This window comes from Amblyomma americanum, chromosome 9 (genome assembly GCF_052857255.1).
Source record: "Amblyomma americanum isolate KBUSLIRL-KWMA chromosome 9, ASM5285725v1, whole genome shotgun sequence".
Classification (NCBI taxonomy): Eukaryota; Metazoa; Arthropoda; class Arachnida; order Ixodida; family Ixodidae; genus Amblyomma; species Amblyomma americanum.
The window spans coordinates 118,027,969-118,041,682 of NC_135505.1; the positions used below are offsets into that span (position 1 = coordinate 118,027,969).

The 13,714-nt window shown below is 48.6% G+C and overlaps 1 protein-coding gene across 3 annotated transcripts in view; it reads left to right on the forward strand.

Annotated features, from left to right (window-relative positions):
• The first annotated feature begins 3,375 nt into the window (after nucleotides 1–3,375).
• Nucleotides 3,376–13,714, forward strand: part of Cat (Catalase) — a 48,228-nt gene continuing 37,889 nt past the window's right edge. For all 3 annotated transcript variants that reach the window (XR_013308450.1, XR_013308449.1, XM_077637046.1), the window contains exon 1: nucleotides 3,376–3,639. Coding sequence is in view for 1 of the 3 variants with exons in the window: in XM_077637046.1 (XP_077493172.1) it covers nucleotides 3,586–3,639 (54 nt within the window). In the remaining 2 variants the exon portion in view is untranslated. The remainder of the gene's footprint in view (nucleotides 3,640–13,714) is intronic.

Below are 13,714 nucleotides of genomic sequence, written 5' to 3' on the forward strand. Positions count from 1 at the left end.
GGTCGCCGAGAGCCCACCTATCTCCTCAACTTTTAGCGTAGCTTCACCTAGAGTCACTAAAGTGACTCTAGCTTCACCTTTTCCCATACTTTAAATTCACCGAAAGTGTGTTGCTCCGTAAGAAGCATGGTCGTCAGAAAACCCTCTGGAAACACACTACGCTTTCAAACTCATTCAAACCACTTTTAAAAGCATGCACAATCGTGGTACAACGTTTCTCTTTTCAGCTGCTCTGCAGACGGCCAATGAATGCAAAGACGACAAGCAACACACCCCTGCTAAGAACAGCGGTAAGTCGGGCAGGTGTAAACTTGTCCAGCTGAATCTGGAAGGGGTGGTTCTATACCTTGTTTCTTTTTTTTTTCTTGCATTTCAACAGTGAATAGGAGCCTATCAATAACAGTTTAGTCTATGGGGGTTTAATGTCACAAAGCGACGCAGGATATGAGCGACGCCGTAGTGAAGGGCTCCGGAAATTTCTATGACCTGGGGTTCTTTAACGTGCACTTACATCGCACAGGACACGGGCCTCTAGAATTTCGCCTCCATCGAAATTCGACCGCCGCGGCCGGGATCGAATCCGCGTCTTTCGGGTCAGCAGCCGAGCGCCGTAACCACTTAGCCACCGCGGCGGCTCGTAATAATAATTACAACAACGTTCATAATGGTAATAACAACTTTAACGGGCTGGCTAGTTATCTTCCCTGCCTTTCTGTCCTTCTGTTTCTCTCTCTCTCTTGACTGGTTGGAAAAGAGGAAGCAGATATCCGGCTCGGCATACTGGGGGTAGTCCTGATTAATTCCCATATTGTGAGGTTTTTTTAACATGCACCTAAATCATTATATTATTGAGCGCTTTTTCCTTTCACATCGATCTAAATGTGGCCATTCCGACCGGGAATCGAACCCTCGACTTCAAAGCTTAGGAACAGAACACCATATAACCACTGAGTCACTTTGGCGGGTGAATCGCAACATAGTTTGTTCCGATACTTTCGTGGTACCACTCGCACAGGAGTATCAACTCGTATGCCTTACAGCGATGCATGATAGAGCTAATTAAAACAGTAGAACAAGCTCTATAAAACTGTGAATAACGAGCACGTGTGAGATTCCATTAACTGTATGCATGGTGCTGAGATATATCTTCGTTCCGCAGTCGCTAATTACTGGCCAGCTCCTGGAAAGCTGGTTTCACAGACTCGTCTTAATTAAGCCAAGCGAATGTCTGGTTTTGTTTTCGGTCCTACACTGACCAGACGCAGCGCCTAGGTCGAAGGGGTCACGTAAGCCAGAGCATACGTGACCCCTTTTATACTTGTGTTTGCGTCCCGTACAAAACTTTAAATTCGTTTCCACAAGAACACGTGTAGTACTAATGCAGCTCTTTTGCATCTTATTTGCATATCTTATGCAAATAATTAACGTGCGTTGCCTCAGCGTTGATTGAATACATAATCAAGCCGCCACGAGTTGAAAGACATCTGCGTCAGCAACTCGGCAACACGTGGTTGATACTGCTTAACGTTGCTCAAATTTCCCGCGCTTGGCTGCTTTTTTGGGTTCCTTTTAGCGTTGTAAGAAATTATGCGATTTCTTGTTTGATTGCCTTTATGATCCCTCGCCACCCTTCATATAGTGTATATATAGATATGTTTTGTCGTTTCATTAGTTTACATGCCGTGGTGGTTCAGTGCATGTGGCGTTCAGCTGCTGAAGCCAGGGGCGTGGGTTCGAATCCCGGCAGCAACACCAGGATTTTAATGGAGGCAATGTGCTAAAGCGCATTCTGCGTAATGACGCTTCGATGCTGTTTAAGCAAACAAACCCAAGTGATCTAAATCAATTCAATGCCTTCCTATCTGGCATTTCTTAAATCCCCATAACGTTTCCCTTGGCACGCAGTCTTTTAGTGATAGTTTTAATTGTTGTTGTTGTTGTTGTTGTTGTTGTTGTTGTTGTTGTTGTTGTTGTTGTTGTTGTTGTTGTTGTTGTTGTTGTTGTTGTTGTTGTTTATTGATTTCACTTTACTTTGTGGCATTCAAAATCTGCTCAACATACTGGCAACTTCCTGGTACAAGGTATGGCATGTGCTACTCTGTAAGATGGCCTTAATTGGAGAGATATGGAAGAGGCCTTTTCCCTGCAGTGGGCGTGTTGATGATGATGATTATAATGACCTCGACGACGGAGAGGCGCATTAACAAAAATCTGTCGTTATACGACCTGTCACGAGTAGTCAACTTGCGGAAAAAACTTAGCATCGCTGACACAGAGAAAAGTGCGGAAGAATAGCGTTTTATCCAAGTCGTGAAAAAAGGGTTATATGATTTTTATTCGGCACCTTCGAGCGTCATCATCATTATCAGCCTGACTACGCCTACTGCATGGCAAAGGCGTGCCCATGTTTCCCCATTTAACCCTGTCCTTTGCCAGCTGCGCCCACCCTATGCCTGCAAACTTCTTAAACTCATCCACCCACCTAACTTTCTGCCGCCCTCTGCTGCGCTTGCCTTCTCTTGGAATCCATTGCGTTGCCCTTAAGGGCCAGCGGTTATGTTCCCTTCGCAATACATGCCCTGCCCTAGCCCATTTCTTCCATTTGATCTCGAGCGTATACGAGAATATTTCACAAGCGCCTTATATTCACATCGGCAACAGTCTTATAGCTCTCCTGGAGGTGTCGCTGAAAATCGGTAGCATTGATTCGACGCAACTGTTTCGGCCAAAAGTGGGAAAAAATAAAGAAACTCTACGTTCACAGACTACGGCGCGCTTGTAAGAGACCGTGTTTTATTTTATTTTTTTGTAGAATAACGTACAAGTAAACCAATAGGCCATTTAACGAAGGGAGGTATAATATTAAAAGATGCCGTCCTGTGCGGAACACTGTAGCGAGGAGTTAACTATATCCTGTCCAGCAACGCAGAAGCAAAAAATAGCTTCGCCGAGAAGCAGACGACGCCGACGAAGCGGCCCAAAAACTTTCTGTGTCAGCAGCTCGACTTGAAACTCAAGCTCAAACAGCGCAAAATAAACAGGTACTATTTGAAGTTCACAAGTTTTAGTGTCACCTATTCAACAAAAACAACTGCAGAAGGTATCACTTAATTACAAAAATAACGTAAATGCTGTTGTAGCTTTTAGCACATAGATGGCGCCGTAATCGTTAAGTTATCGCTTTATGTTCGCAAAACGTGATCACGTTGTTAGGTTGCACTGCGCAACTAGAATATTACAGCTCCGGGAGCAATCTGCTCTCTCCCGCCAAACCGCGCATGCGCAGACCTACTTTGTTTGTTTTTTTCTCTCCTTTTCTGCATCCTCTCCGAACCGGCGTCGTGGTATAAAAGCGTTCTACGGAGCGACAGCTGCGGGGAGGCGTGTTTGCGGCGTCGACGAGCTTTGTTTGTTCGGCAGCGCGCGTGTGTTTTCCCACTTTCGGTTTTACCATCGTCCTATCTTTTTTTCTTCCGCCCGCTTCGACCGGTCACCTGCTTCCCTTCCTTCTTCGTCTTCATCGGGCGGTGATTTCGTTCGGTTCTCTCCAGCCTAGTTCAGTCTCCTTCGTTGCAACACAGCGTCATGGACCGCGACAAGGCTTCCGACCAGCTCAAGGAGTACAAGGAGACGCATAAGGTAAGGACCGCTTCGCACATGTCTCTCGAAGTGTCGAAAAAACAGTGCTCAATGCTCAAGCCCACATGAGCCAGAGACTGCAGTCGCGGTGTCAATTTGAACAGTAACGTATTTTTCTCCTTTTTTTTCCCCACCCCGACGGGTCTTGTTTGTGCCAACGGCTCCTGAGAACTGAGCGCGCGTAGTTCGTCGGTCCTTCGAGGCCAAGCTCGCCTCGCTTGGCTGGTTCTTGCAAGGAAGACTCGTGGTTGTTTATGGGTCGCCTACGACTTGACATTACCGACGCGCGTTCTTGAAGACCTCCTCCCTCAGGCGTTGAGGAAGCTACAGTTTAAAATCCAAGCTTTCAAGGTCGTGTGTGTTAACCTGTTTAGTTTCTCGGGTAGACTGTATACCCGTGTTAACCTGCTTAGCTTCTTGGGTAGACTGTATACCCGTGTTTTTCACCTTCTCAGACTCTATCCTATCCGTTCTCTGTGACGTCATAACCGCGACAGGCTTGACGTGAAACTCCTAGCAGAACCGGATCCCCGTCAAACAAACTCTCTCACTTCGGGCTAACAAGACGGAGGTACAGATTTCAGAATCGTGCTCTTATGGAGCGCTATTTTTCTACTCGCAGACTAAACGGCACTACCTTTTAGGTAATTTCCGCTGACAGCAACTGCAAACGCCGTACTGCACATGTCGTACCTGTACTGTAGGTGCGCGCAATACCTGCGTTGTTTGTTTTTTTTCGCCGAAGGAAACTTTCCTGCGCACGTCGACAGCCATAATTTTCTACAATCGCGATCTCGCGAAATCGCGCTGTGAAAACAGGCGTTGGCGCAGGAATTTCGTGCATGGGCACACACGCACACACACACACACGCGCGCGTACGCGCACACTATTATTACTCCCCTGGCGCCGGTACTGGTATTTCTACTCCGCAGGCTCGGGAAAGACCGCAACCGCATTGCATGTCCCTGAAGGCCACATTTCCTTGTACCGTTAACTTCCTCTTCGCTCGTCGCTTCATACAGTAGTGCAACCCCCGGCGACTGGAATGTAACGCTGCATAAACAAAACACGTAACCGAAAAGCCCACGGCGCACTTCCGCTTGCCGGCAAAATCCTACGCCAATCTTTCTTATCTGCTACGGCCTTCGCTTCACGTCTACTGGGCATGTGTCACCCTGCTTCCAAGGGTGGGAGAGAAACTTGGCGCCGCCGTCGTACATACAATGGCTTCAATGCGAGACTTCGGTAGAAGTGGGCGGTCTCTCGTTTCATAAGGGGCTATTTCTGTCGCCCCCCGCCGTCTGGAGGCACACGGCCCCGAGTAGCCAACGCGGGTCAATTATTTGGCGAGGATGAATGGACTGAAAAGTAAAAACTAAGACTGGGCTTAATAGAGGACATGCCAAGCGTGAAGAACGGTTGTTGTGGCTGCAATTCTAAGGCGCCGCGCGAAGAGTCAAGTGTAGAGGCTTCTTTCTTTTGTTTGAATGTCACGTGATGGGGCGGTTGCGTTAACTTGATCAGTGGCCATATAGCCAAGATACTATCATCTACCGTCTGGCTCATCCTTTTAACGGCCCGTAGTCAAGCAGCATCACTTGCTTGTGTGGCCTTCAGAAAAAGAAGTCTTCCGATGGTTCTCAGCTGCCTTACTGGGCATTTCTGGTTAGTGATGCTTCTCCCGTGCCAAGGATGCTCAGTTCTTTATTCGGACACTTTGTTAACGGGGCCAGAGATCATCTTGTTTTTGGGTCTTCGACAGTATGCGACTGTCGCAGGCTGACGTTTCCTTTCTTCGACGAAAAGTGGCACGCAGTGGGTTTCCTGAGCAGTGGCAATATATTTAAGACGAAAACCTCGAAAAAAAAAACGCACGGACGCAAAGAAAGACTAAGGACAAGCGCTAACTTCCAAATGACGTTTATTAGAAACGTCGAAAGATATATAGGCACATGAAAGGCGGGGAAGACAAAAACTAACGATGACAGCAGCATCCAAAAAGTCGTCACTCGATATCCGCTCAGATACATCGAGTGACATGACTTTTTGGATGCTGCGGTCATTGTTAGTTTGTCTTGCCCCCCTTTCATGTGACTATATCTTTCGATGTTTCTAATAACCGTCAGTTGGAAGTTAGCGCTTGTCCTTCGTCTTTCTTTGCGTCCGTGTTTTTTTTTTTCGCGCTTTTCGTCTTGCAATGCATTACCAACTATCCCGCACTCACACCTTACAGTTGCAATACTTTCCAGTGCACATTGAAACTCTCCTTGGATGTCCTGCGGACGTTTAGGACGTCCACACGACATCAGTTTTAGTGTCCACTGGGTTGCCTCAGTCCCGCCCTTCACATCACTTTCGCCTTGCAACGTCATGTTCCGTGCCTTTTTTCCGCTGCAGACTTTTTATTGTTTCTCCAACAGTGGTAAACCAAACTAGTCAAGCTTGAGACAGACCTCACCGTGCGGCTATCTGGTGTCGGGTTATTTCTGGTTTTATTTTTCGTGCTGCTCTCATAAAGAGCAAACTGCGCAGCTCCCTCTGTGTAACGCAATTCTAGGACAAATGTTCGAGTGGCCATGTCCAGTCTCCTAAGCCCCTGGACAGCTTCTTTCCAGGAAACTATTTCTCGCCTACTACAAGATGGCGTGGCACCTCCGCTGATCTGGCTTTCTTTAAAGATGCCCAACAAAAAAAAAAGCACTTAGGACTTCAGATAGTCGCACATGCCTCCCTAGGTATGGACGCTAGCAGTTTTCGCTCGCTGTAGTTCACCGTCCACCCATTGCCCTGCCGACGCATATCTTGAATGCCCGCGACATCCGTCGTTGAGAATGTTTATCTGTCTGCCGGGGCACTTTCGTTATCAAGAGGGGGCGTCTGTTGCAGAAAGTGTTTTGTTTGTGATAACTGCCACTGGCGAAAGTTTATTTTTACTTTCTTGTCTCTTCGTGTGGGCGCTCGCCTGGATATCGCACTGTGCAAACTGACAGGCGCTTGGCCGTTGGCGCACCGCCATCTTTCGTTATCTTTAGGTTGAGCTTTGCGCACGACGGTAGTGAATAGCTGTCCGGTTCCTAACAGGGCTCTGACACGTGTTCCTGGCAGTTTTTGACAGCAGTCGGTAAGCAGTGCAGAGTAGGATCTTTAATGCTGTTTTCGGGGGCACTAACATGCCTACGAACTTGTGTAGGGCGTCTACAATAAGCTGTCGCACATTTCTTGGCATTTTCGTTGACACTATTGCACTACAGTGGCTCGAAGCGGCCATCATGACGTGGGTCCTCTGCCGGTCGGTGGATGTCAAAAAAGTTTTTCAAGACTCGATGGTTCACATCTTCCACTAATAATTTTTTGTTGTGCCTCATATGTAGACGTGAGGTTGGTCTGTACGGTAACTGGCATTCCTGCTTGTGTACGAAGCATTTCACCACTCGACATTAAGTTCACCCTGTTAGCAAGCAGGTACTAGGAAAGCGCGCATCTTCTATCTCTGACCTCAGGTCTTGGCCGTTCGTCTTAATAGTTATAACGCTTGATGGAGCCGTTAGAAGCTTACACTACTATTACTATACAAGCAGCCGAGTGGCTTCCTTAACCTGTACAGCAGTTGGATCTGAACCCTTCCCGGGTCTTCGACGCAAAGTTTCCGTCGAAACTGGAACATACGGACGTTGTGAGCAAACGGCATCGTCCGTAAAAATGACCGCTCCGTGTATGTAAACTCGCGCTTTCGCCTGCAGTAAAAGGAATGCAATCTGTCCCGAACAGTTTTAGGAAAATTTCGTATGCTATTTTTCATCTGGTCAGCCTTCATACAATACTACGTCCGAAACACTCCGCTAGTAAGACTCATGGCTTTGTTGTTCTCCAGCGCGTGTGCTTGTTGCAGCAGAGCGTGCTGATTTTCTCCATGGCAGTCTTCTTTCTGAGATCTTCTGGCACAGAGAACAATGCCCCGGGCATTGTCGAAGGGACAAGCGAGGCAAAGCGGCCCGTCATTGCGACGCCGCCGCTGTAATTTGCAAATATCTGGGTTACTTAACGTCCGGCTCTTGGCCTGACCCGATTTTTCCACTACGCGCCTCGCGCTCCTGGCCAATTGCTTCCTGTCTTCTGCATGTGACATTAAGCGCGTTCCTTCCAGGCCTCTTCTGTGACTGTGAAGCGCACGTAATTTAATACGCCCGGTGCCTTGGTACGCGTATATTTCTGTTTCGAATCGTAAAGATAAACATGTTCCTTCAAAACTGACAGTGACTTAATGGAATAATCACCCACGTTTCAGTCTCCTCTGTACTGAAACACAGATAATTGGTTTGGTTTGGTTCATGGGGCTTTAACGTCCCAAAGCGACTCAGGCTATGAGGGACGCCGTAGTGAAGGGCTCCGGGAATTTCGACCACCTGGGGTTCTTTAACGTGCACTGACATCGCACAGTACACGGGCCTCTAGAATTTCGCCTCCATCGAAATTCAACCGCCGCGGCCGGGATCGAACCCGCGTCTTTCGGGCCAGCAGCTGAGCGCCATAACCACTCAGCCACCGCGGCGGCTGAAACACAGATAATTGAACAATTTCCCCGTTCTCTGTTGTCGGATACAACTAAACAGATATGTGACAGTGCCACTACAACCAATGGCGTCTACCTATTACCATGACGTCATGGTGAACCGCCGTACATTTGCTAGCAACCATGACAGGTGCAAGGCGGTTCTTCAAGACATGTCTTAAAGGGCTGTCACTATTGTAGTGCGTTTGGTGTTTTCGTTCCTTGGTTGTATCTGGCGCTGTATTACGCCCACATAACCGATGGCCAAGGTCTGCCTCTTTGACCGCGTCATCGAGGGACGGCAGTCACATGGTCTCCTTGGGCTGACGTCACCGTGGGGTACACGCGTAATGCATATGAATCTTCGAAGTCTTCGTCTCTGTGCGGGAATACTTTGGAGAGAAACTACTCGGCGAGGGCGACAGCCATTCGTAGTACATTGGTTCGGGCGTCGATTTTCAAGGCGGCATTAAAGGAGAAATAAGTTGTACTTATGAGGGGCTCCTTCGTAAACTTCGTCGATGTGTATTTTATTAAGGGAAGTCCCTTATTATGCCATTCCTGGCGAAATATTTTTCGCCCTTCCTTCCTTGGCGTCTGCGCATATCTGAAAACTCCAACTATATATACGTATGCCGCGAAGATCAGGCGTTCTATAGCCAATAAATATCGTTACCGCTGCGGTTCTTATTTTTGTACTCACTCGGAGGGAGAGTTCACAGAATAGCGCAGGCTTCAATTGTACACGTGGCAACAAAGCAATACTTTCTGGAGCATACGGCGTCTTGCGCTTTTTCCCCCGAGGCCTTCGACCATTTCCGTAAATAAGGATGCATATTTTTACACAAGGGCTTCTTGTGTAAGCATGGACTTTTCTGCGAAATAAACGGACGTCAAGCTGTTTCCACGCGCAGGTGGCCGTTGACAAACTGCTCTGGGGTTTCGGCATCCACCCGCCATGTTTTTTGCTTATCGCATGCTATAGACTGCTGAACAGCTGGACGGCGAGCAAAGAAAGGCAACCTTCGCTTATTGTGTACGGGACCTCTCGAGAAAACTGTCGTGACCGTGGTCCATCACTGAGTTGCGTAACGAGTTAGGCTGAAATTTTATTGGAAATGTAGCTTTTTCAATTTCCGTCGAAAATTGACTTGCATAGGCCTCCGTCAGCCGTTTTTATATTTTCCAGGTTTTTTTCTGGCCAACACACACTTCGGGCTATGGCGTCACATGTAAGCTTTCACTGCGTGACTCATTTCTGGAACAAAAATCGACGTCACTGCCTAGCGGATTATGAGGTCTTGTTGCCCATGGAGTGTTAAAGCTGAAATCCGAGATGCAACTTTTTAAAAAGGCCTATAGTGCATCTGCTTGGAAGCTGCGCTTAGTTCAAGCCGCTTTATCGCCAAAGTCGCCGCCGGTGAGGTTTATGTAATCTCTATGGCGGTTAAGAAAAGGGACACAGTCATCGTACCGTTAAAATCCTGCTTTCGACGACATCGCTATAGTTTGACTGATATATTGTCACACTTCACATAACGCGAAAAATGACTGCGGCTACGGGTGATTGTTTGGCTGTTGTGGTGGCCATTCCTGGCTGTTGTGGTGGTCATTCCTGGCTGTTGGGGTGGCCATGTTTGGTCATTAGCTGCCATTTCCAATCACTGTACCCATTTTCCTTCGCTACAGTCGTTCAGCTGCTCACACTTGCGGACAAAACGTATTGAAAGTAAATCCGCCATTTCATGCATCTTGCACTTTACTTTCATGCCCTCCACCCACTTTCACGAGCGCAAAAACACATCGCAGCTCACAGCTGCTTGCTCAACGTTTACCGCTATAAATCACCTGGCACTCGGTGAACATTCCTGCAAGCCCTTGTTCACTCTGATGAGAAGACGAGTGTCTTCGGGGCAACCGGATACTCGCACACACGCATTCGGTGCCTACCTTGTCCCGACTCATTTTCTCTTTGAGCGTGCACATTCCCGGCGCTTCCAGCTGCCAGCTGTCGCACGTCTTTTTGCCTTTACTTTTTAGGGCAGGTCGTTTGTACTCGCTGCACGAGATCAATGTTCATACCCGTACACCGAAAATGAAGGCACTACTGTACTAGCAAGGAGAGAGGCGTTAATAGTCGCGCGTTCTTGTGATTGTTTGTCAGGTCTTCCCGGTGTCGAATGTTGCTCACGTCACTGTAGAAGACGCATGTGTAGGAAAATTGCGCTAGTTTTCTAGAGAACAGGGAAGGTAGCTCGTGGCAGCACAAACTTAAAAAGGGGCGACAGGGAAGCCTCAGTCCGTTGACGAACGTTCCCCAACACAGTCTCTTCGTCAGATACCTTCTCTTTAAAACTGCTTGTCAGTAAAGTGCTCGGGAACGTCTGATCTCGTATCCGGTCTGAATCCGTGCATGCTCATGGCTGGAGTTTAGTGCCTTAACGTTATGGCAGTGTGAATCCCATGCAAGCTTTCTCGACTTTGGGTGCCGTGGTAAACAGTCTAACGAGTTCTCGCTAGATAGACAACTGGACAACCAGGAATAGCAACCAACGAAACCATATTTCGACCAGCTCATGACCATTACGCAAAGCGGCAGTGCCTGGAAAAGTTCATTGATGGGATTTCAATATTTCCAGCTGCATTATCTGCTGTTCATGCATCAGCAGTGTCTCCAAATTGTTATCGAACTAGCCTGTATTTCCCTGTCCTTGACTCTTTGTCTACCGCGTTTCTGTATGTTTTGAGCCGCCGCGGTGGCTAATTGGTTACGGTGCTCGGCTGCTGGCCCGAAAGACGCGGGTTCGATCCCGGCCGCGGCGGTCGAATTTCTATGAAGGCGAAATTCTAGAGGCCCGTGTACTGTACGATGTCACTGCACGTTGAAGAACCCCAGGTGGTCGAAATTTCCAGAGCCCTTCACTACGGCGTCTTTCATAGCCTGAGCCGCTTTGGGACGTTAAATCCTCATAAACCTAAACCATCTGTACGTTTATCCCTTCACGTCCTTGCAAATTTATTTTTATTTTTCCAAATGCTGCCGCTGCGATGTTGTAATCCCTGCTCGGGGTTTTATAGACACGGCGTACTATCAGTCCAGCTTTTCAGACTCCCAGGCCTTCAGTTCTCCCCGATGTGATCCAGCTGCCAACGCTTTCAATGTGGTTCAGTTATAGATAACAGCCACTAAGTCAACGCTCTTAACGAATTCATCTCTCGTACCCGTCCCTGCACCTACACGTCAGTATCTCTGCCGTCTTCCAGACACAGGAAAAGAAAAAACTGCACCGCCTGCCTCTTCTAGCGTTGGAGGCAGTGTCTCATACGTGCCGAGGCGGCGGTCTTTCCGGCGCTTTCACATTGCCAGTGTCCTTCAAGTAGGCAGGAGGCGCCGATAGCCAGTGGCCTTCTTGGGCACTTCACGTAGGAGAGAAAAGAAAAAAAAAGTTGAGGACACCCTCTCAACAGGTGTGGTCGCTCCATCCACGGTTACCTCTCTCTCTCTCTCTCTCTCTCTCTCTCCACCCTCTCTTGCGCGGGCAGCTGAGAAGCAAGGCTCGCGTCTTGCTCCATTGTCTTTACGTTTGTGGCCTTCTGTCAGCAGTACAATGCCTCATTCAGCTTGGATCAGCGGTGCTTAGTTGCGCCTCGTATTCACGATAACAATACCCGCGAGAAAAATATGCTACACTGTTTCGAGCAGACAAATTCGGGTTTTTATACTGCTTTTCAACGCGAGGTTAGAAGTGTTCTACAGTTTGTAATGCAAAGAGTTTGCAATAGACACTTGTGACCAATGGTTCGCCTTCATGCATCGATAACCGATTACATGCTGCTTTGTGCATACTGCGGCCATACTAGCCGACAACTTTCGTTGCCAACGCAGCCAAAGCTAGGCGGGAAAGGAGGTGACAGGCCTTTGTCCCTCGTGTTTTTGCGCCTATAGTGGCCCGGCCAGTAAACGAGTTCTTTCCCTCGCCCTCAGAAACCGAAATCTGAAGCTTCGATCGCCGACATGACTTGACCGCCGCCCATTTCTCGCGTGCCGTCTACTCCTACAATTGCGAAGGGTGACTCGAGGGGTCGTTCTGCTTTTGAGCGCAGAAGAGGGCTTGAATATTTTGCGCAAACACGTTGGCCTCGTCACCATTGTCCTTAACACTGTATTCTTCCGTGGAAGGACACATGAGCGTCAGTCCCTCAAACCTTACGGCAGGGCCACAGACAGCTGTCCGCGAGTGTAGTTCGTCCTCCGGGAGGTTTTAAGAGCTATCTGCTAGTCATTTCTACTCCTGCCAACTCCACCAGTTCGCTTTTGCAGCGCACATGATCTAGAGGTGCACGCTTTGCTTCTTGCGCTGCGAACTGTGCTACACTATTCGTGGCGTACTCTCGAGGTTATCGCTCCACAAACCGTACCCCACCTAATCCGTCTCGGCATGTCGCCGGAGAAAAGCAAGTTATTTAGTGGCACACTTCCACTTTCTTGCTTTAGCGCCAGTCTCATTCCAAGCGCTTGTTCTTAATCCGCTCATCCTCTGTACCTGTGTGCAGTGTTTAAACGACAATGCGGTGTAAATCCGCGGATTCGTACTAGGTCCAGTGGCTGCACCGCGAACCGTTGAAAGCCAGCGGCCGGCCTCTTGCTCACTGGCTTTGCCTTCGTCCTTGTTGCAAGGAGACCGGACAGACCACCTCCTTGCCAGGTCCCTGCGGTGATCGTTCAATGCATGGCCACCTGTAGTTTTTTGCACTACCGAATGGCAGTGGGGGGCACTGCCAACGGTTTGCATGCACACCTGGGAACTCTGGAGGTCTCCAGTTTATCTCCGCTTTGTGTCGACGCCAAGCGGCGCTCGTCCTCATTAACTGTCCCGCCGTGCGTTGACCTCTTCCGGTCGCTGATTGGTTCTTTTCGTGCGGCCTTTCTGGACTGCGCCGCCGTCTCTGCGTTTGTGTGATCCTTCAAGGCGTCGTTTCCCACCGACTGCGCGAGCTGGTCAAGCGTTGGTGGCTCTGCTGAGAGAGGCGTCCGCTGTTTAGATAGCAGCTCGATTCTAGGCGGGAGTCCTGATGTAGCTCCCATACTGGGGTCCAACGATTGTGAGGATGTAGGCAATGTCCGCGCATATGGTGTGCAGAAACGTTTTTTTATTATTGGACTCTGCTCCTAATCGGCACTCTTTTCCACAGTTAAAAGCCATAGATTCATTGGGCGGCAGTTTACTGTGTAAAACGGTAATCGGGGTTTGGTCGATTCATTTCAATTTCTTGTCCTGTCTAAGTCCGTTCGTTTCTTGTGCGCTCATTTCAGTTTGTTGTCTTGTACCCCGTTTTTCCCTTGTGCGTTTCTTGAAACCCCCGGAGCAGAGTTACATGCGTAATCATTCTTGCCCCAGCACACCGTGCATAAGAACGCTGGCTTACGGAGTGTCTACGGAACCTCATCTGGTTCTTATGTTACATCAGTGCCCTGTATCACTAATTGACTGTACGTGGCGCTGAAGTATTGTGAAATGACTTTG